The 23,458-nt window shown below is 38.3% G+C and overlaps 1 protein-coding gene across 2 annotated transcripts in view; it reads left to right on the top strand.

Annotated features, from left to right (window-relative positions):
• The window catches only part of LOC139152019 (extracellular serine/threonine protein kinase FAM20C-like), a 32,779-nt gene extending 24,675 nt beyond the window's left edge, over positions 1-8,104 (top strand). For both annotated transcript variants that reach the window (XM_070725104.1, XM_070725103.1), the window contains 7 exons: positions 1,758-1,850; positions 2,109-2,221; positions 3,365-3,545; positions 4,051-4,160; positions 4,594-4,675; positions 5,014-5,073; positions 5,456-8,104. In XM_070725104.1, the coding sequence (XP_070581205.1) occupies positions 1,758-1,850; positions 2,109-2,221; positions 3,365-3,545; positions 4,051-4,160; positions 4,594-4,675; positions 5,014-5,073; positions 5,456-5,726 (910 nt within the window). In that variant the 3' untranslated portion in view covers positions 5,727-8,104. The remainder of the gene's footprint in view (positions 1-1,757; positions 1,851-2,108; positions 2,222-3,364; positions 3,546-4,050; positions 4,161-4,593; positions 4,676-5,013; positions 5,074-5,455) is intronic.
• Positions 8,105-23,458: the final 15,354 nt, after the last annotated feature.

The raw sequence follows: 23,458 nt of genomic DNA, 5'->3' as shown, positions 1-23,458 counted from the left end.
TGAGCAGCAAATACTCACTTCAATCATTTAAAGATGAAAAAACCATCTCCACGTGAAATAATAAGGTCACAACTGGTAAATGTAGACCATTTGTTATTTTTTGCCTAGAAATCAGTATTCGTGTAGTCGATGTCTGTGCAACCATAAACTATAGCTAGATCAAGTGATCAGGTAAATTTTCTAAGTTGGTATATTGGCGATGTCCCAAGAATATTTAGAATAAAATGAAATACCCTGCTCCATATTTCACTACCGCACTGTGCTGTTGGATTTATTATCCTATAGATAGCTATTACGATTTGTGTCATGTAAAATTTGAGTACAGTGACATGCCGTGTAATTCATCGAGCAAAGAGAAGACAACTTGTCCGGGAGAGATTGATATTCACTCAAATTTCTAGCACTGAAGTCGTCATGTTATTAACCTCTCCGGCTGGTTGGATCCAATTTGTGAGTCCGAGACAGCAGGATCAACTTCACGGCTCTACGCCTGAGCGTTGCCCGTAACGACCATCCCCGTGGCGCTTACTGATCAAACATTGGTGTCCTGCCCGTGTCATTTGACCTACTGTCCTCTGCGGTAAACCAACCCGGATTTCGCACTAACCACCGTTAATGTTGGTGAATTACATCTTTAGTGCGTGGTCCATAAATTATAGCTTCTGATAATGCAAGGCACAAATCATCGTATTTTCACGTCAAGTGCTTCACATACTCCATTCACTCGGAAGTAGACTCTCGCCATCAGAGACGCAACCGATTACGGCATACTCTGTGTACCAATCACCAGATCTAGGTTACCAGTAATTCTTTTATGGGGAGATACTGGTATACCCTGAATAACTCTGTCTTCTCTATCATTTTGAATATGATTCGACACACATAGAGACAAAGGAAAATCAGACAATAGACAGACAGACAGTCAATCTGAGAGGTATTTATTGTTCAAGGGGCGGTTTTATTCATGGACGACTTAAAATGGACACCACTCTACGAAATGCTGAGACCCGACCTTTCCTTACCGTCTGTCGTAAAACGTCCTCTGCAGTAAAGAAATAGATTAAATCTGTCAATCAATGAAGACATTGAATTGCTTAATTCGAACACGGGTAACATTGCGTGTCATCTCGAACCTGTAAATCAAATTTGCATAGGTAACAATTGTGTAAAGTCTTCTGAGCAATGTCGATGATGGAGAAATTGACGACGCAAAACACAATTTTAGAAGAGACAAATTAAGAATTCTTATCACATGATTACGCAGGCCTAATTCATCAATTTTGTAAAAAACCGTAAAGCTGATTATAGATCGTAATTTAATGTTTAAAACATGATGTTTGGCAATGTGTATGGCACTGACTTAAGTTCAGATATATTGTGCGAGGGCGTTGTGTTCGGCCGGTAATAAACCGCCTAATTCAGCATAGATGCTCACTACTTGATATTCTGGCCATCGGAATATACAGAGGTCTCTCTAAAGCTTTTCAGATATCTCGATAGTGTTCATGGTATTACTCAAGGGTACTTCCCTCCCTTGTTGACAAAACAAAACATTGTTGACCTGTGCTGTTACCGCAGTACCCATGGAAACACAGTCGTCTTGTTTCCCGTAGCGACAACTATTCAATTGGGTCTTTCAAATTTTGATTGTTGCTGAATTTCTGTCCTAGTTCATAAAACGGCCGTTTCACATTTGTTACCAGCTTTCAAGATGATTTTGTTGTAATAACCAAAGTAATTTTCATTTTATTTTGCAGAGTTCCGAGGGATTATCAGACAATACCAGATCACTTTTATTTCTCAGATATCGAACGCCACAATGCGGAAATCGCGGCCTTCCACTTAGACAGGTACATCGTGATTTTATCAATTTTCGCCATTGTTGTTTCAAGTTACACAGTCGATATCAGTTCCACCATTGATAAAAACTCTCAATTTACAAGTACCATAAACACTGCGATTGAGAAGAAAGCAGGAATTACATGTAGGACACCTTTGTAGTTCCGCCAGTTAAGTTTTCACGATGACCGTTTACCGCGTTTGATGATAGATATAATTGCAACGAAAAGAAACGCGTTTAACCAAATTAGATATTTTTTATCGTTTAGGATACTTGACTTTAGAAGAGCGCCTCCACAGGTCGGACGGTGGTTGAATATGACAACTGAAATTTACGATCTCGCCGATTCTTCCCTTCGAAAAACGTTCTTTCGTTCGCCAGGTGAGCGACTAGAGACATCACGTCAGATTTTAACCGCTACCTCATGTTATTCCCAATAACTCGAATTTGGCTCGACCGATATTGTTTGCTGGACGTCATATCTTTTTTATTCAAACATCAAATTTCTAAGTTTTTGCACGAATTGCAAACACCGCCTTGTCAGCATCATTGCTTGGTCTACTATTAAAGATTGACTGAACCGTCATAGTGGACAATTAGCGTGACACCGCATGTCTCGCCATATTTTGTTTGGCTTCTGAAATTGTAGAAACCATGTGCGTGAGCAATGAATCAATATTTGTTCAGTTTTCAGTATGGTTTACGATGGAATCTGTAATGCCTCTTGAAATATGGTCAGAAATACGGTGTAACTATTTGCTTAATGTGATCTGCGTTTGTTCTGCTCCCATGTAATTATTTTAAATTCAAGTGAGTTTGAATTTTCCAGGGCAGATATTTCTATAGCAATGTTTTGTTGTTCTATTTGATACCACACTATTCCGCTAACTTGAGTTGACAGATGGCTGGGCAGGTCTTAGCGAAGCGCAATATCTTCTCTCATACGAAGAGATAAAAATTGCTGTCATGGACATTGTTTTGGTCAATTGGAGGTCGCGTACGATGCTACAATATGACGAAAGATCATTCTACAAAACATGAATTCAACCATACACATCGTAGGGGCTGATAAAAACTTCGCGTACGGTACAGTTAAAGGGAAACAATCGTCGGAACTGCGCCTGTGCGAGTTTCTTGTTTACAAACAATGTATTTCGTGCACGATATCTAGATGCACCTCATCATCATAGCTGCAACATTAAAATTATACGATGTAGATTATGACAGACATGTTTTAACTTCCATCAATCACCATGTGGTCGTATGGGTCCCATACGACCTTTGAGTGCAGTTCCGACGACCGTATACCTTTAAGTGATAACAATTAAAGTACATACTGTTCGAGTTCGTGGTTTTAGTTGTCGTTCGTTTCTTTTCAAAGTTTCCTTATATAAAAAAACACACAGAAACATCGACTTCGTCTCTTTAAACGAAAACAAATGACAGAACTATTACTTGCATTCATTATTTTATTATAAACTCTTCCACTTCACCGATCTTACAACATTTCGTCTTCCCTTTCAGCCAACAATCTGTGTTTCGTTGGCCACTGTTCATACTACTGTCAGACGGAGACAGCAGTCTGTGGACATCCTGATATGATAGAAGGCTCCTTTGCGGCCTACCTTCCGCCATTTAAAATGGCGCCCAGAAAAACATGGCGACATCCATGGAGGCGATCGTATAGTAAACACAGGAAAGCTATGTAGGTTACATAAATATCGTAGCATATAGATGAACAAATAGCTGCGCATGCATGTTGTCAGCCGCCCATCAATATTTTCGATCCCTCGAAAATTTGATTTAACTTCTTCGACCCTCGGCATCTGCACAATAATACGTGATGGTAAATAAAAAAGCAATTCTTTAGATTTTGACTCAAATTCAAATTCCTTTGAAATATAAAATTCCTGCGTCAAAATGATATCGATCGGTTCTACTCTTTAATGATCCATCGTGAAAAAATACAGTCACTATAATTGAACCATATTACCTTCCCGGTGTTACCACTTACCCTTTTCCCATTGTGTGACCGGTATATTGGTATAGTGTTAATGCTGTGACAGAGACAACCCTGCAACTTTCTCGTTTGCGCCAAATTAGAAAGAAGCTATAAACCTCTGACCTAGTAACCACTAACAATTAAACAATATGTGTTTCATACATATTAGGTATTTCGCTAAATTTCGCTCCCCTTTTCTGTTGTGTAGATGGGAAGATGATCCCGATTACTGCCAAGAAGTTCGGACGAAGCATCCATACAACACTGGACGTCGACTGTTAGACCTAATGGATTTGGCAGTCTTTGATTTTCTGACAGGTAAATGTCCACTATGGTGTAAAAGAATTATTAGATATGTCGATACGATTAATATTAAAATTATTCAAAACAGGTGACACTAAACAAATTCTTTAGTGCTAGTACGCATAAGTAATAAAATTACATTCGTCAGATATTTGACAGCTTTGTTGAAGAACGAGTTGAATATTCGACATAGCACGTTGAGAGTGGCGAGGGCGCTGTTGTTTGAACACAGTCACGATCGTCAAGTACGATCCCCTAATAATGATATATCTCGTATGACTGTCCGTGCGTTGTATTAAGCGAGTTTCTCTTAGTTGAAAGGCAAATAGTGTCATCTTATCATTTTCATATGAGGTTATCGCTTTGTGAGCAGGCCAATTTTCCAAAATTCTTGATGTTCACGTATTCGGCTTTTCCACGTACTCAATAGACTTTTCCATGTTTCTAGGCAACATGGATCGTCATCACTACGAAACATTTGAAAAATTTGGTAATTTCACATTTCCCATCCACTTGGATCAAGGCAGATCGTAAGTATTTGTCCAAAGTTTAATATCTACTTAATTTTATGCCCATTTACTATCATGAACGTCCTTGTTAGGTATAAAATCCAGTCTTCCGTACACCTGAGACCATTTGGCATGTGGAGCGAGACAGTGTCGACAGAGTGGGAAAGGCAAGGAGAGATGTAAGACGGGTAAAATGCAAAGTGATTCATTAGAAATGTCGATAGACAGGACAGTTATGAAAATAGAAACAAATTTGTGAAACAAATGTGTCATTAAAACATCCGTAGTGATAATTTTATTTTTCGAAAAAACTCATCAAGTGTTAGAAGTAAACTTTGACACCCGTTTTTCCGCTTCAGATTTGGAAAGCATGCCCACGATGAAATGTCAATACTTGTACCAATAGTTCACTGCTGCCTGTAAGTATGATTTGATCGATTTTAGTCTTTGATTGCCGCTTCATTGTTCCTCAACCGAAAACCAGTTGCAATAGTGGCTGGATTTCCCAGCCGCCACATTCTGAGCCCGTTACGGCTTCAATATCCTCTATATCGTGGCATGCTTAAACTAGGGAGGCATCACTTTGTTTTTCTGGTTTCGATTTCGAATCCATAATTCCACTTGCATCATGGGACTATCCTGCTCGTTGCACCCGAAGTATCCTGCTCGTTGCACCCGAAGTTATTCAATTGAATAGCCACACCATCAACCATTCATCATTTCAGTTGTAGTCCCATAATGTTTTAGTGAAGAAATGTAACGTTTTCCACGCTTGGTCTCGTTTCCAACTTTGTGTCACAGAATGAGGAAATCAACATACCAGCGCCTACAACTCCTAGCAACGGATAGGTACAGACTTAGTGACGTCATGAGAGATTCCATGTATCACGACAAAATTGCGCCAGTATTATTCGAGCCCCATTATGATGCTCTGGACAGGCGACTGTTAATCATTTTGAGAACAGTCGATCATTGCATTACACAAAGAGGCAGCTCAGCGGTTTTACGTACGGAACCATTAATACAGAGTTACAAAGAACCGACGTCAAGAAACCAAGCCTGGTTCTGGTGAAAATACTCTTGCATATCTTCAATCAGTGATTTCCTCGCCATTTTCTCATTTCCATAATGTTCGCATTGTCTGAAATCTGCATTTATTGTCATTTTATCGTTATCCGTAATGTTTGCATCGTCAGAGATATGGCTTTCCATTGACATCTTTTTACGTCTTTTGAAATACTTAAAGGGCTAAAATTTGTAAATTCAAAGGAACTTTAAGCTAAAATAACTCACTGAATGAAATGTTGACCGGAGTTGTTTTACATCTTTTGAGGAGGGATGGCAGATATTATTGGGTACTCGTTAGCGCCAAATACACCAGTGAAAATTGTTAGCCGTATGCGGAAAATATCCGTTTCCAAACTAGGTTGAAGGCGTACTTTAAAAATTCAATCTATATACAAATCAGGAAGGTTGGTGACTACGATACAACAAACCGTCCCTGTGTACTTACAGCTAATTCATATATATCGGGGATTTTCGCAAAATTTAGAGTTTATATATCGGGGATTTTATGGCAAGGGAAAACAAAATTATTGTGGAGATTCGTAGTGGATGTGAATAGAAAGGTGTCTGTCGTAGTCTTCTGTCACCCCTATTTAATTGCTTGTAAATGCAATATACTGTAATTGATAATATCACTGAACTATTCAACAACGTATTTTTATTGGCTAGGCCTTACATATCATGTTTAGGGCCTGAAGAGAATATTTTTGATGAAGTCGTGGGGCTTTCCCGCTAGTAACTCAAATGTTTCTGAGAGCCATGCTTTGATTGGTTCATTTGTCGTTGCATATCATATTTACTAACCAATCAAACAGTCGCATTGTCATATTAGAAGACCCCGATTAAGGGCTTCCTATAGCAGTACTGGGCACGATTATTTTGCCGCGTAACGTGGAGATTCCGATCAAGTGCTTTGCTTTTCCGGTCTGTGACGATTAAAAATATAACCAAATATTCTTAGCCAGATATTTTAATTATCAATCATGAAAAGTGGAATTTATAACAAGATTCGAACAAAAATTAAACCAAATTTTTACCATTGGATTAAAATCCAACTCCTGAATATTCTTGCAGCTCAATATCGGGGTTTTTCAAGTGCAGCTCTGTGTGAGATTTATTCACGTAGTTTCCCAGTTTTAATGTTACGCACGTTTGAGACTCTTCACAAGCATGCCCCGACGCCTGAATAGTCCAGCATGGAATAATGGTATCTTTTGTCAAATCGTATATTTCATTCTTGCTAAGATTTCTGTATTCAATACATTCGTCTACAAATTTTAATCAGATCGGATGATAAAAATCGGCGAAATAGTATGAAAAATTCATCACCCGCTTATGTAGTTGATTTATTTGCACACCAGATGCACAATTCTGGCCTATGATCATATTATATTTCTTTGAGATTGATTTCAGACTGTTGACTCGTAATAAAAAAGGGGTCGTTAAACTGACGTAGAAGTTATGTAGCTCTTTGGTGGGAAAGTCTTTTAAGTAGCGTATTTGAGACTAGTTGAACAATTTTGAAGGGTGTTAAGATAGCGTCCTTCAATGAGGGAAAGTATAGACGGTACTCTCTGTCAGTAGGACGAATCGTCATTTACAAATAAATTGGAGGGAAGTATTAAAATGTGGAATTTTAGGAACATAGTTTTAAAGGCAATAATGTTATCACGTTGACGAGACGACCAAGTCAGAATGTTGACGATAACTTTATTTTCAATTTCCTTCTTATGTTTTGGTGTCTGGAAAATGTATTTCCAGAATACGAGAATCGTTTGGAATTAAGCAAATTTTAAAGAATATATTTTTAGCGAGAAAGAATGATCGATAAATGTTCGGAGACAAATACTTAATAGAAATCGACCAAATTTGTACTCATGACGTTTCTCGTCGCAGGTTTTGATTTTCAACTCAGTAAAACAACACAGTAGCAAAAAAGAGATGTAGAATACTGTATTTTGACCAAATCTTTATGCAATTACATTTGTTCTCATCTGTAAGTCATATGTCAGAAAAAGTTCCAAGGGTTGCTCTCTCATATATAATTGGTACGCATGCGTGTTCCCATTTTTGAGGTAAAGTTAGAGTTGTTATCATTTCTCAGTTGGTGAAGGGAAATTTGACGAAGAAAAGTATATCTAACATTTAAATATTTGATTATCGTTAATCTTTAAAACTGTCAACAGGCTGTTTTGCGTTCTGATTAACTCCCAGACGTTGTCCAATCTGTTGTCTCAAATATTTGGGAACAAGTATGAGTACCCAGCCACACTTGAAGTGCCAACGCTTGGAAAACAATGATGGATGATGGATTTGCTGTTGGGTTTCCGTCTGATCTTCATTTTCGCATCAAGAGAAATAAATTGCAAATGATATTTTAACAAATTTATTGGCTATGCTTGATACCTTCTTTACTTTTCTGGAACTTCTTTACATCGTATCAGATAAAGGACGTGGCACGTTTGCTCACGAAATCTTCAAGAACACAGATCCCCAAATCGTCACAAACGCACTTGTTAGTTTCACGTAATTATGCGTGCCTCTGACGGCGTGCAGTGGACGCGTAAAGTGCGAATCCTTTGGTTTAGTTGTGCGTTCAAGATGATTTTGCGTAATCTTTATCAAAAGATTCGAAATTAGTGTATTTTTTAAAAATAGTCTTTACATGGCGACCACACATACCTCTTTCTACCCTCGATTTTTCTTGATACAGTGATTGATGGGGTATAAAGAAATTTTGTCGACGCCTGAGGCGTCAGATAAAAAGTGGAATGATTCGAAGTACAACAGGCTCTTAGAGCCTGTTCGAGCCCCCTTTCGTCTGATAAACTGGTAGTTTTGTAGATATTAGAGCTGACTTCAAGCAGTGTGCCCATCTACGGCTGTTCACAGTTCACAGGTCACGTGGACACAGCATATTAACATCGTATTTTCCAACTTTTCGCTTGTTTAGCGTTGTACAGGGCATTAAACTAGTCATCGGTAAACTGATAAGCTCATAGGCCTCTGTAATAATACGTTCATCCGGAATGTAGGCGGCATATTTGCTACACCCTTCTTTTGCATGACACGATAACAAATTATTTTACCAAATTTATTTGTTTGTTATCATTATTGCATTTACTGAAGCCTAAAAACAAACCAAGAACGTAAATGATATCACTGCCCACGTTTTCTAAAATAACGTTACTGCAGACTTCCTTCACGACAAACGCACACATGTCAGTTGAATTGAAAGTTGAAAAACCCGAATGGGAAAACAAAGAAATAATTCCAGTTTGCCGAAATTGATAAACTCTGAGACTTTCGAGGCGAAATTGCACGATAATAATTTTTTAGCAACATTCATTTTCTTGATAGTGTCACATTCTTGTTCCTGTCCCGATACGATGCAGCCCGAATTTCAGTCTACTCAACAACACAACGTGAAAATGTTCAGACACCATAAGAACTGTCCCAGATAGTCACACAAGCTCAGCAAATAAAATCCGAAGTGTTGATGTCAAAAGAGAACGTTCGGAAACAGCCAGCGAATGAATGATAATACTCAAATGCAAGCTCGCTACGTCGTCTAGTTTTGAGTGAATTTATAATAAGTGATAAACCGAATATTAAGGTGGAGCTGCATGTTGCCAACGCAGTTTGTTTTTTTAAAGGAATATTAAATTTATCATCTGAGATGACAAGGAAACCCCGTCATACAATATATTTTCAAAAAGCGGAGAATCTGAAGTTTAGTATGGTAGCAATAATTTACTCAAAGGATAAAGGGGTGTATATTTGGAGAAAAACACTTTAATTTTGGTAATAATGATAAAAATTAATTTAAGTCAAAAACTTGATACTATTTTCTGAAATGTATTATTTCATTTGAAACAAGGGTATGTAGAAAAAAGCTGCTGTTTTATTTTGCATTATATATCCTCATTCTAAAATGGTATGGGTTGAAAGACTGACACTCAAAAAGTGATTAAAAATATGATCAGCAAAGTTAAAATGCCTCTTATTCACCATGTACATGTAAGAACTTTATTGCCAAACAAAATAGTCGTTTTGTTTAAGGCATTTAGGCTGTCGTGTAAGAAGGTCACTGTTGAGCAAGACTTTAATTTAACCGCTAAATCGGTGAATCACATAATGAGCAATGGGCGTTTTCATGAAGATAAGAACTATAATTGGACGAAAAGAAGAATAATGATAATCACCCATGATAATCATCATGCATTTCAAAGGTCAAATCACAGTCCCCAACTCCTGACATGAATCTGGAGGGACAGTGTTTACAGCCAATCCTTGGTTGTCTGGTATGAATACCTTTCAATTCACTGGTTTACTAGCCCTGCACACTGTAACATGTGTGTTGTGTTGGCACGTGGGTCTTTCCAGAACCTCCCCACACTCCAAATGCTGCTTCATGGACACATGCTGATATGACTACACCACGCTGACTTTGGCTTGTATATTTTTGACAGTATTGTGGTATAATAATTGACATTTTTGGCTCGTCTTTTCGCGGCATTGATGCTGTAAATTAGAGTTATGTGGCACACATAGTATAGTATCTTGCGAGCCACACAGATGAGTTGGTGGAAGTGACATCTCAGGCGAGCAACACTACCACATGGCCGAGAGAACGAACTGTGCTTCCCAATAATGCAAGGTGAGAAGTTTCTCACGCTAGTCCTCACACTGACCTTTGTGTTTCCAGTATCATGGATACAAGCCATTGTTTCTGGTCAGAAACAGGTGCGCACAGGTGAAAAAGAACGTTGTTCAAGTACGGCACTATCGTGAGCCTTACTTTCTGCTTTGGGAAAACCGTGGGCGCTAATTTGCGCTGCACAGCTGAGCCTTTTTAGAGCACAGAACAAGTAGAAAAATATCTAAGGTACAATTTGCCCGCATGGCCATTCCTTCCCTTCTTGGAAAACGATGCCAAAAGTCATAGACGTTTCAAAGTACCAGTTTCTCGGAAGAAAAAGGACGTTTTTGGGAATTTTTGCACTCATCTTGACTTCGTAGTCTTCACAACATTCACTGTGAAATGCAACTATTTACGTTCACGCGATCTCTCATAGCGGCCGTTCGCGTGCGAATAGACAACTTCCGAGATGGCGTCCTCTCTGACATTTGTTGACAAAGTGTGTTCGTAAACTTCAAGATTTTGACGCCATTACCTTGTTCACAGACGTAAAAGTGCACAACTATTGCATACTTAAGATGAATTTGTACAACTTATCACTATCTGAGCCCCCTTTAAGCCTTCGATTTCGAGCATTCACTCTCAGAGTTTTCGTGTCAGCCCCATTATTAAGGAATATGTCTCTCGTCCGGTCACCCTAGTCTTACTCTTAAACAAGCAACGTTCTTCTGACAAAATAGAAGTTGCTAACTTATAGGGTTGTGAGAAGTACTTGTCTTCAATATAGAACTCTGACTGTTTCTAGGAACCATCGTGTTTGATTATTTTATACCCGAGATTGGTCTATAACGACACTGCCAATCAAAAGCAATATTGTCGAAAGATCCTCCTTTTTAGCCATTTTTATTTTCAAATCTCCGCTAATGTACCTTCCATTTATTCAAGTCTCCCTCAAATTGATCGCCCAATCCGGAGGTGTTTGTTAACGCGGCCTAAAGACCCATTATTTTATGAAAGGAATTTGTAAGCTTGGCCCTGTAATTAGCTGGTAACTTGTATTTATTTTAAATGTAAAAAAGTAATATTTAGCTTTTTGTCGCTACGATTAATTACACTGGGATCAGATCAGAGAAGAACACTTTTGTATGCAGTCATCTTGTTGTTTATGTTTAAAAGGGAAGTATGGTTTTCCTTCTATTGCAGGGATACCCCTTCACCAAATCCTTGAAATATACTCCGTTTTCCAAAGAGAGTGGGTAAAATTTAACAGTTTTTATGCTCATTTCAAATAAAGTACAGTGAACATCATTTATCGAATGCAAAATCGGCAATGCTTTCGAATTGTCGGACACTCACAATACTTGCCGTAGAAATGGTTGTGCTGTTTATTATTCAAATCGAGGCGAGAATTTCCAAAAACGCCATCACACGTCATAAACCGCATTTCGTCTTGGAAAAATCAGGCCATTAACGTCGGTATAGATTAAACGAAGATGCCTCGATTCCTCGAAAACAAAACTGGGTTGAATTTGTTTTATTACCGAGTTCGTGACAAAATTATTGCTTCTTAACGGGCTTGTAAGTTCATAAAACATGGCTATCGAGATTTGATTTAGCTTATTGACACAGCAGATGCAAGTAAGGTGTGGACCATTTGATGTCAGGGGTTGCTTGAAAGATTAATTCGGGAGCATTATTTTTATCCCCTGCTCAAATTAGAATTATTTTTTTTTAACCTTGCCAAATCTTGCAACTTTTTTTTAACTTTCCTTCTCTGAGAAATCTTTTTAGCGCCATGATTTGTCCCACTTCTTTTTGTCGAAATAATTTTATGTACGTGACATACCGGACCCAAAGGTAGCGACCTTCTGCGTATTAACATGTTCTCTGAACCACGATCTTATTGTCATTTTCACAAACAATCACTCCTCATTACACATGTTTAGATGGTATTCTTCAGAAAATACCGAAAATTAAGCAATTTGAGATGCATAATATTTAGATACTCTCTCAGACTGTCGCATCAGCTCAATAAATGAAATTCGCACATTAGACCAAAAACCTCGCCTGCGAAGTGAAAGTTCAAAAGTGCGAACGGTTAATGTCTGCCTGAGGGTAAAATGTGGCACTGAGCCATACAGTTATTGGATAAAACTTTACACCAATACTCTGACAAGGGAGCCAAAGCATGTTTAATTATATAAACAGCAATGACATGGACCAAAACACGTCAGAATAGAGACATCTATGTCCGTAGCTCACAAAACTTATCCAAAACAATCTGTGATTGTCACTGCATGTTTTATTTCCAGGTACTATTTTGCGGTTTGATATGGAAATCCTGTCACGACATGCGACATGGGACCTGCGACTTCAAAACTGCGACCTGCGTCCTGCGTGTTTGTCAAACTGCAACCTGCGACTTCCGGGTGCTCTGGCCTAGCTGCCACCTGCGAGTTTGAAACTGCGACCTGCGAGATCACGACCTGATCCATGATTTTAGGTATTTGGTATTTATTGAGAGTATGAAAAGCAGTCACAAGTAATATCAGTGATAGGTGGTGTCATTTAGGAAAGAGATGAGCTTCGATGACACAGCTGTTTTGGCCTACGTGTTGTTCGGTTGCTTTCAAAGTCCGGTTTCAAAGGGACAATGCTTATAAATATGAAGGAAAATGAAGGCAACTCCACACATCGGCTCTACCAATATTGTTTAATATTACGATATGGTGAATAAAAGGATCATTGCATTTATTTTGTGTGGAATACATGGCGAGACACCGGTGAATCGATAGTGCTTTGACCCTAGTCATGTGATCTGGGTCCCCGGTAAACCGGTTTGTTGATTGAGTGATTCGTCTTAACGGTGTTTCGGAATCAAAAATGGTGTTCCTTCATCAGTCACTCTCTTGTTTTGTATCCCCTCCGCTTGGTTGTGTGATGAAGTCATCTTCGTCCTCGAAGAGGAGAAGCCAGATTCGTTATTGACAGAGTTAGCCACTATTGATTGACTCTATAGTGAGCGATCCGGTGTGTGGTGTCATATATATAATTAACATGACCCAGCATCGACCGAAGTTTCTGGACGCTTATAAGGATTTTTGTTTTAGGGCATATTTTGAGCTTTGCTAGTGCTCGTTATGTTAACATGATGTGGATAGGCCTACATAATGTTGGTAAGGCAAAAATACCTTTACAATTCAACGTTAGGGCCTGGTCAGAATTAACAAGGGAGGGAAGGCCGGTGCGATTGGGGAGGGTCACTATTTTTCATGCAGCGGTTTGGGGGAGGGCCGCTTCATTTTGCGCATGAGTCAGGGGGAGGGTCACTAATTTTTGTGCAAGGAAGACAAGGAAAATATTTCATAATTTGAAATGTTACAGAGAAATCCTGAAAAGAGACACGCAACATATAGGGCACTCACGTATTGATAGGACTTGCATTACTCACAACTATAAAACATACACATGTACCAGTATGACATATTTATAAATACTCTTAAACAAACAAAAAACACGATCATAAAATAACATGCAAAAAATGTAGTTTTTGTTTAACTGCAACATAAGTATATATATTTATAATAAATACTAGTATGCTGCTACTGCTGCTACTGTGAGAGCAATTATAAAGGGGAAAACCTCCACACATCAACTGTTCTAAATGTTGCGTTATTTTCTGTGGATTGTCCTCTTATGCATCTTTTGTGTTCTCTTTAGCCTGAGAGAGACATAGCCAGGTCGCTGTCTTCAACAGCGAAGACCCTCCGTCACACTGTGTTTCAAGATACATAATGATCCCATCATCAGTCACCTAAATGCGATAATTGGCATAAGTACATTAGAATTGGGTAGCTATGTCAATGAGTGCATATATGTGCAAGAAATTTGATTTTGGAATTTCCGCACCGAAAATGTTCATTCAAATTTTCAAAGTGAAAAGAAGTTTCAAATTCTCGATGTGTTCTGAGTTTATTTTTTCCTGTTAACAGTAACAGGTCGCATGTCGCAGTTGTGAAGTCGCAGGTTGCAGTTTGACAAACAAGCAGGACGCAGGTCGCTGTTGTGAAGTCGCAGGTTACACATAGGTCTAAATGCCGAAGTCGCAGGTCGCATGTTTCGAACTCGCAGGACTCTGTCGCAGTTTTGAAGTCGCAGGTCGCATGTCGCATGTCGTGACCGGATTTCCATAGTTTGAGGGTTAATGAACGCTATTTAAGAAAACTGTACAGTGACAAATGTAAATTTGAAAGAAGTAGAACTGTAGTATAAGAAATACAGTAATACTAGTGAATTGTCAAAGTGACAGTTCTGTCCCTTTTGTTAATCATGTCACCACCAGATTTTGACCCAATCCTGATGCTTTCATTGGTTTGGTTGGCAGTGGACGCAGCTGCTACATGGGAATGTGGGAAAGGGTTATTTATCATGGTACAGTGCGCATATCAGGAAACCACAGTTTTGGAAAGGAACAGTAATGTTTATAATACAATGACATAACATTTTGGGGGTACCGGAAGGACATGCCAAATTGAAAATTAATGACTGAAGATAACTTGGATAACTATAGGTAAGCGATCTCGTCGGAGGCGGTTTACGGAATGTAACGGTAGAGTTTGCCAGTAAATTCCGAGGCCCGTAGGTCCGAGGGATTTTATGGCAAACTTACCGTTCAATTCCGTAAACCACCTCCTACGAGCTCGCTTTCCGTATCGTACCACGAATTTACAGAGTTTCAGAGCCTTGTTTACCCGCCGAAAGTCTTAGTTTTAGCGCAGTATAAGTTGAAGCGTTGGCAGGAAAACATTGAAGCTTTTTTTTCACCTTGTTGAACGAAAGTATAAAAAAATAATCCATGATTGGATAAAACAAAGTTGACATGTGTTGCTATTGTAGTGCGATGACGTGGTTGAGCACCTGGTTTGATTTAAATTTTATGAATGATGTTTGATTGGTTGAATAAAGTGAACGGGTGTTTACAAATCGATGCTATGTCACATGTGGCTCATTTCAGTTGAAAACTTTGAAGCAGCGCACACACACAATTGTTGAGTCGCTCTACGTATTTCGATATGGCCGAACCACTCGCTGACAGAGTTCGTTCTACAAATGCATCAATGAAAAACAAGTGCAAGCTGTATCCGATGCACTTATACCACCAAAGCCAAAGATGGAAAAGAGAAATCATCCTGTCACGCCAGTGCCAACCGCAACAATAGGAAAACCAAGCTGCACCGCCACGTCAGAGAAAGGCGCTCCTGCAACTGAAACTGCAAGTTCAAACAAAACAACATGTCTAGACCAATGAGTGTGGTACTGCGTGTTTGCCTGTAAATTTAACTTTTACCAAAGAGGACAGAATACTCCACATTCAGTTTTGACAAGTGACTCTGAAATCGTAATTTCAGTTTCGAATGATCGTGTTATAACAATAACCTTTCCGCAGCATATACTGATGTTTACAATCGATACCGTTGCTTAACTGTGACCTGTAATTGATTTTTAGATGTACTTGAGAAATTTATTCAGTCTGATGCTTCTTCTTCGAAACTCTTTGCTCTGTACTTGATGATGAAATATATTTCTTCTTGTCGTTATGTCGCTTTTAGGGTTACCGTTATTTTTGTTCCACACATTTTTATTTTTCTCACAAAAGGTGTACATGTCTGAAAACTACGACAAAGTGACCAAAAATCACATGACCTTAAGCAAATATTCAATTTTCTGAGCTTCAGATCTTTGATACAACTCGTTTCTCATAACAATTACAGAAGGAAATGACTCTTCAAGATTATAGACATGGTATTTATGTATAGACCATTTCGCTATGATAATAACAAGATTTACAATTTTTTTCCATTTTCTTTTATTCGAAATTTGGAAATAATATCCTCTGATCACATCAACAAATTTTGACTCAACTGGCATTCGTAACATCTTTCTTATTACTTTCTCCATAAAACTCCATATATTTTTTGCGACAATACATTCCCAAAATCTATAATTGTGATGTCATATACTTAGCAACGTTTACATAAAGGAGAATCAATTTTTTTCCTGTGAAAAGAGCTTAACACAATTCGGTAATCTACGAATAGTAAATTTCCAGTTAAAACTGTGAAGCCTAGTTTTTTGTGTAACGTTTTTTTGCGAGTAACCACAATTCCTTTCCTTCAATTGAAAGTTACAGTCTCTACTCCAATTTTCCATCGCATTTGGCTTCATCACAAAGTCTTTAATTAGTATTCTGTAAACCATTCTTATTGAAATTTTTGAAATACCGATCGTGTTACTGAAAGAGTCATAAGCAAAAATATTTAAATCACTCATTTCTACAGACACAGAAGTTTTGTACGTAGAATTCAACATAAGATGTCTCTTACTTGCATCAATCTGAAAAGGTATATAACCTAGATCAACACTTGATCTGAGAATGCTATTTTTTGCATCTGTCTGTAACAAGAAAGAAAAAGTTGCTTTCCACTTTGCGTTACCTTGATCAAAATATTTGCGAAACCATGTAAATTTAGAAGCTAACGCCAAGAAAAAAAAAAGTTTGTTCCTCATCCTCGCACTTCAATTCAGACCTGCCGTGTCAAACTTTTTTTTCCTGCTCATGGGGACATAAAATGAAAAAAAAACCCCGCAAATACGCGACGATAGTGCATACACAGTGCTGTATAAGACTGTAAACAAAATACCTGACACTAACATTCCATTCAGAACTGTACACATGTTATATTAAGCTGTCATCACTTTGCATTGTTGCACTAAAAGTCAAACCACAGGACTGTTGCTATATAAAAAATACTCTGCATTCATTTCTATGTTGTTTTCATGTTTTTGCGCGTTCTTGTTAGTTGAAGAATAAAAACAAATTGAGAATAAACCCGCGTCGCCGCATCATTTTTGCAATATGTCTAGGATGAGAAACAAAAGTTTTTATTCATAACAACTGGGTACATTTAAACTTCCGTGTTCTATCTGTGCCAATAGTATTCCTTTCTTGATTTAATACTTCTTACAGTCTAGAAATTCATAAATTAGTTTATCAACAGTTTTAACAATTTCTTCAGGTACTCTTAAGATTCCGCATTCTCCATGAATTAAAATTATTCTCGAGCTTTTTTATTTTTGGCTCCCAATTTAGTTGGTCACACTTTTGTTTGTTGTACCCAATATAAAGACCTAATACTTTAACAGGTTCTGATGTCCACTTTAAATTGCCACATCTAGATTGTGAATCTCTCAAGCTGTCGATCCAAACGGCTTCGCTTTTTTCTTTGTTTATTTTCAACCCTGAGACACTCTGAAATTGATCCATTAGTTCTAAAACTTTAATTACGGACTTTTCAATCTTGACAAAGATTGTAGTGTCGTCTGCTAACTGTGCTACTTGTGCCTCGCTTCGTTGATTTCTTCTATTTTAGGGCTTTGTCTGATTTTAGAAGCTAGTGTTTCTACACAAAGTGGGGGTCATCGTTATTGACTTGTCACCGCGAGACTTTCTTTGTTTAAAAGTGTCCGATATACTTGTAAACCGGACAGTTCTTTAACAAAAGAACTGTCCGATTTAGTAGTAACTCGAACACTTTTAAATAAATGAAAGCCATGTGGTTATTATAAAATATTGAATTCGTTTATAGAAATTAGCCACGGGCACGAGGCCTAGAGTGGTATAACTGAAGATAACTCGTAATGCATTATATTTTCTCTTCGTACTTGCTTGTCATCTGTTTTTCACTCGCCATCTGTAGCTGGATTTTTTTTTCACAGATATACTCTCGAAATCCCTCCATATCTTCCAAGTCCCCCAGGATCTCAAATGGTCCTAAGTGCTGTTATGTTTGAAGAATTTGCTCAGTATGAAAAAATACTGTAGTGTAAGGTTGTCTAAATTATCTTGTCTTCCGTTTAAAGAAAAGAAACTCATGTACCTCGTGTTCCTCCGTCACCAGTCTTATAACTGTCGTCCGAAACGTAAGAAACTCTAAACTGAGAAAAATGGTTGAAAACTTATCAGTACCTTAGATCTATCTACTGGTTATGATAATCTAGCGATGTGAGTATTTACTGTTAGTCAGTCAGTGCGCTAAATTGATGGTGTACACTGTGCTGTGGCATCACACAGTTGGCGTTTAGTGGACAGGAACTGACTAAACTAGAAAATAAGTCTTGGCATACCGCCTGCACAACACCTTTGTTGTGATCATTAGGGCCAAGCCGACCGGCTGGGACCCTATTGTTATTGCTCAAGTTCTACTACTTCCTCTTCTTCCTCTTTTTCTTCTTCTTCTTCTGCCGATTCTTTGTCGACCTAGATCTCTTAAACGGCTGAATGAAAACTTCTCAAATTTGCAGAGCTAGTAGGTGTCAATTAGTACTCGTGCACCTGACCCTTGAAATTGTGATTGGTCACGTGACCTGGCGGCCATATTGGATTTTCCAAAAACCTAAAATGGCTTCTCCAGAAGACCTAGGGGTCTAGTTGATTTGAAATTTTTTGTAAAGCAAGCATGACCTAAGGTCTTTAGAATTTGCAAATAAAAATCGCATGCGGTCACGTGACCTTGGCCGCCATATTGAATTTTTTAAAATACTCATTTAATCTTTAAAATCTTCTTCTATAGAACCAACGCACTGATTGAATTGAAATTTCACCAGTATGATCTCGAATGCCATTTCTTTCAAGTTTGCAAAGGGCATTTTGATCAGTCACGGGGTTTGGCCGCCATATTGAATTTTTGAAAATCGCAATTTCATCTTTTAAAATCTTCTTCTCCTGAACCAATACACCGATAGAACTAAAATTTAATATATATCATCTTTAGTGTGATATCTTTCAAGTTTGCGAAAGGCTTTTGATCGGTCACGTGGTTTGGCCGCCATATAGAATTTTGTGAATATCGCAATTTCAGTTTTAAAAATTTTCTTCTCCTGAACCAATACACCGATAGAACTACAATTTTACATATATCATCTTTATTGTGATCTCTTTCAAGTTTGCGAAAGGCTTTTTGATCGTCACGTGGTTTGGCCGCCATATTGGATTTTGCGACAATCGTAATTTCATCTTTAAATATCTTCTTCTCGTGAACCAATACACTGATAGAACTAAAATTTTACATATATCATCGTAAGTGTGATCTCTTTCAAGTTTCCGAAAGGCGTTTGGATCGGTCACGTGTTTGGCCGCCATATTGGATTTTGCGAAAATCGCAATTTCATCTTTCAAAATCTTCTTCTCTAGAACCAACACACAGAATCGACTGAAATTTTACATGTATCATCTTTATCCTTATCTCTTTCAAGTTTGTGAAAGGCATTTGGATAGGTCACATGGTTTTGCTGCCATATTGCATTTTGCAAAAATCGTAATTTACTCTTAAAAATCTTCCACTCCAGAACAAACACACAGATTCAATTGAAATTTATATATATATCATCTAAAGTGTGATCTCTTTCAAGCTTGCAAAAGACGTTTGGATCGGTTACATGGTTTGGTTGTCGTATTTGATTTTGCGAAACTGGTCATTTAATCCTTAAAAATATTCTCCTCCAGAACCAATACACAGATTGAACTAAAATTTTACACTCATAATCCCTAGTGGTAGTTCTTTTAATTTCCGAAAGGCGTTTTGGTCAGTCGGGAGGTTTGTTCACCGTATTGAATATAGCGAAAATGGCAATTTAATCATTAGAAATTTTCTTCTCAAAAACCAACACACATATTCAATTGAAATTTTACTCTTATCTTTCTTAGTGCAGAGCACTTTCAAGTTTGCGAAAGGTGTTTTGATCGTTAAGTCGCCCAAATGTTCATAACGAAGGCTGCAGTTTAAAACCTCGTCAGTCAGAAGATCGATCAGTGATGTATGTTATATTGTACACTTGACAGTCAAAGACGGCACAACAGACTGCAATGGCCGCTGTCAAATTCAGCTAGCAGTCACATAGAACCCTAATCTCGGCCCCCTGTGTAAGGCAACTTCAGCGACCAGCTTTTGTACGCCAGGATGATGTTGTCAAGTATACTCAGCCACGGAAGTACTTAGAGGAGTGTGCCACTAGCTTTAAGGGGTGGCCGACTGCTGTGATTGACTGAATAAGAGCCGAACAAGGTCCTACCAGACACAATGTGTACTGGGGTCTACTCACAGCTGATATGTGAGTGTCGAGCTGATGTTCGGGTAATTTTATATGTAGGTGTCTGAATGGACGCTCACTTGTTCATCACGAATAAAAAAGGAAGATACATGACATTGCAAGGTGTGGTGATTTGTTTATGTTTCTCTATCTGACATGCATGGAGTGGCCGTGGTGTGTTGTGTAACTGAGAGCATGTAGCTGATTAAAAATGTAAACAAGACCATATCAAGTCCAGCTGTTAATGTCGTAAAAATCGCTGATGCACATCGATTAAAACACACCTTGTTTAATGAAGTTCTGCAGCTTGATCGAATTTCACTGTAATTGCTTTGTGCCATTTGCACGCCCAGTCAGTGAAATCGCCGAATTTTACTGGTAGAGTTGACTTTTCAGATCCTCAGATTCAGATCCTCAGATCCTCAGATTCAGATCCTCAGATCTCAGACCTCAGATCCTATAACTTCAGACGCAGATTCATAATTAAAATTTCACAATTTTCAAAGTTTGATGTAATATACTGATAAATAAAATATAATTTAGATTTGAAAAGGCTTTAGAAATTATTTTATTTCTATCTTGAATCTTGAACTTAAAAACTTCGATCTCAGAATCAGAACGTCATCAGTCGAAGACAGGGTGCGCAATGATATTCGATTCCACTTGTTATGTCATCACGTGAACGTTCCCTTATATAGAGATAAACACATCCGCACGCGATCGAACGATCAAGACCGCGACGATCATGTAAATGCTGGCTATCGACAGTCCGTATTTTACCATCGTTTGTAATATTTATGGCGAGGGAATATTAATCCATGTTGGAGGCCAGTGACCCCGGGGCTAAATCAGAATTCAGGGGTCTGAAGAAGCAAGTTAGCTAATCTGTAATTGTAGACCCGTGTTCGTTGAAACTTGTTGAGCGAAAACGTTTATGTAGACTTTTTGTTTTCATAACTGCCTTGTACATGTCATATTCAAATTATTATTTTAAATATTGCAATCATACTGTTAATACGGGTATTGTAAAAGGCTTGTAAATTCGAATCTGCATCTGAAGTTATAGGATCTGAAGTCTGAGATCTGAGGATCTGAATCTGAGGATCTGAGGATCTGAATCTTAGGATCTGAAAAGTCAACTCTACCGAAATTTACCCGATATTATCAGCGATTTGGGGACTCTAATATCGATACTAGACGATACTAGAATGACTTGCCCTGTGCCTCGGTATGCCGGATCTGTGGAATCTCCGATATTTACCGATAATTATCGACAATTTGGGGACTCTAATATCGATACTATACGGTAGACGATAGTACAATGACTTGCCCTATGATTCGGTACGCCAGATCTGTGATTCGGATGTTTATCAGCAATTGGGGACTCTAATATCGATAGTAAACAATACTAGAATGATCGACTTGCCCTGTGCCTCAGCACGCAAGGTCTGTGAAATTGCCGACATTTACCAGATATTTATCGGCGATTTGGGGACTCAAATATCGATACTAGACGATACTGGATTCTGTCAAATCGCGAATAAATATCCGATATATATCGGAAATTACACTACTTTACAGTTCTGGTCAAACCCGACTTCACAGGACTGACTCTTATAACTTCGATACTACACGATACTAGATTCTGTCAAATCGCGGGTAAATATCCGATATCGGAGATTTCAATCCCTGACAGTCTTGGTCAAACCCGACTTCCAAGGACTGACTCTAGCTTCTATTACTGGACGATAAGATTCTGTCAATCGCGGGTAAAAATCCGGTATATATCGGAGATTTCACCACCTTACAGGTCTGGTCAAACCAGACTTCCAAGGACTGACTCTAGCTTCGATACTACACGATACTAGATTCTATCAAAACGCGGGTAAATATCCGATATATATCGGACATATCTCCACCTTGCAGGTTTTGACAAAACCCGACTTCAAAGGATTGACTCAGATTTCAATACTAGGATATACTAGATTTTGTCAAATCGCGGTAAATATCCAATATATATATATATATATATATATATATATATATATATATATATATATATATATATATATATATATATATATATATATATATATATATATATATATGACTCTCACTTCGATACTAAGCGATAATAGATTCTGTCATCTGGCGGGTAAATATCCAATATATTATATCGGACATTTCACCACCTTATACTGTTCTTCTACTTCTAGTCAAACCCGTCTTCAAAGGACGGACTCTAACTTCGATACTAGGCGATACTAGATTCTGTCAAATAGCGGGTAAATATCTGATATATATCGGAGATTTCACCACCTTATAGATCTAGCTGAGCAAATCTAACTTCTATATTGTATAATGTAGTAGCCGTAAATATCGGATATATATCATATAAAAGTGCAATGTCGCGATGTCCTCGGGATTCCGGGATAAACTTCCTTGTATAGCGCACCCCGCCTGTCGCGTTCACCACACTCAGGCATCTCACATCGCCTTCACTCCACTAAAACATTCACAAATCACAGACAAGTTTGCGAAAGGCATTTGAATCGGTTAATTCGCCCCATTGTTCATAAGGCTGCAGTTCAAAACCTCGTCAGTCAGAAGATCGATAAGTGATGTATGTTATATTGTACACTTGAAAGTCAAAGACGGCACAACAGACTGCAATGCTCGCTGTCAAATCAAGCTAGCAGTCACATGAACCCTAATCTCGACCCCTTGTGTAAGGCAACTTTGACGACCAGCTTTTGTACGCCAGGTGACGTTGTCAAGTATACTGCCACGGAAGTACTCAGATCAGTGTGCCTCTACTGGCCGACTGGTGTTATTGACTGAATAAGAGCGGGACAAGGTCCCGCCAGGGCACAATATTTCTGGGGTCTACGCACAGCTGATATGTGAGTGTCAAGGATCATAAATGAAGCTGATGTTCGGGTAATTTTATA

The sequence above is a fragment of the Ptychodera flava genome, chromosome 15 (genome assembly GCF_041260155.1).
Source record: "Ptychodera flava strain L36383 chromosome 15, AS_Pfla_20210202, whole genome shotgun sequence".
In the NCBI taxonomy this organism is placed as follows: domain Eukaryota; kingdom Metazoa; phylum Hemichordata; class Enteropneusta; family Ptychoderidae; genus Ptychodera; species Ptychodera flava.
The sequence above is the reverse complement of the archived record's forward strand: the minus strand, read 5'-3'. Positions and strand labels throughout refer to the sequence as shown.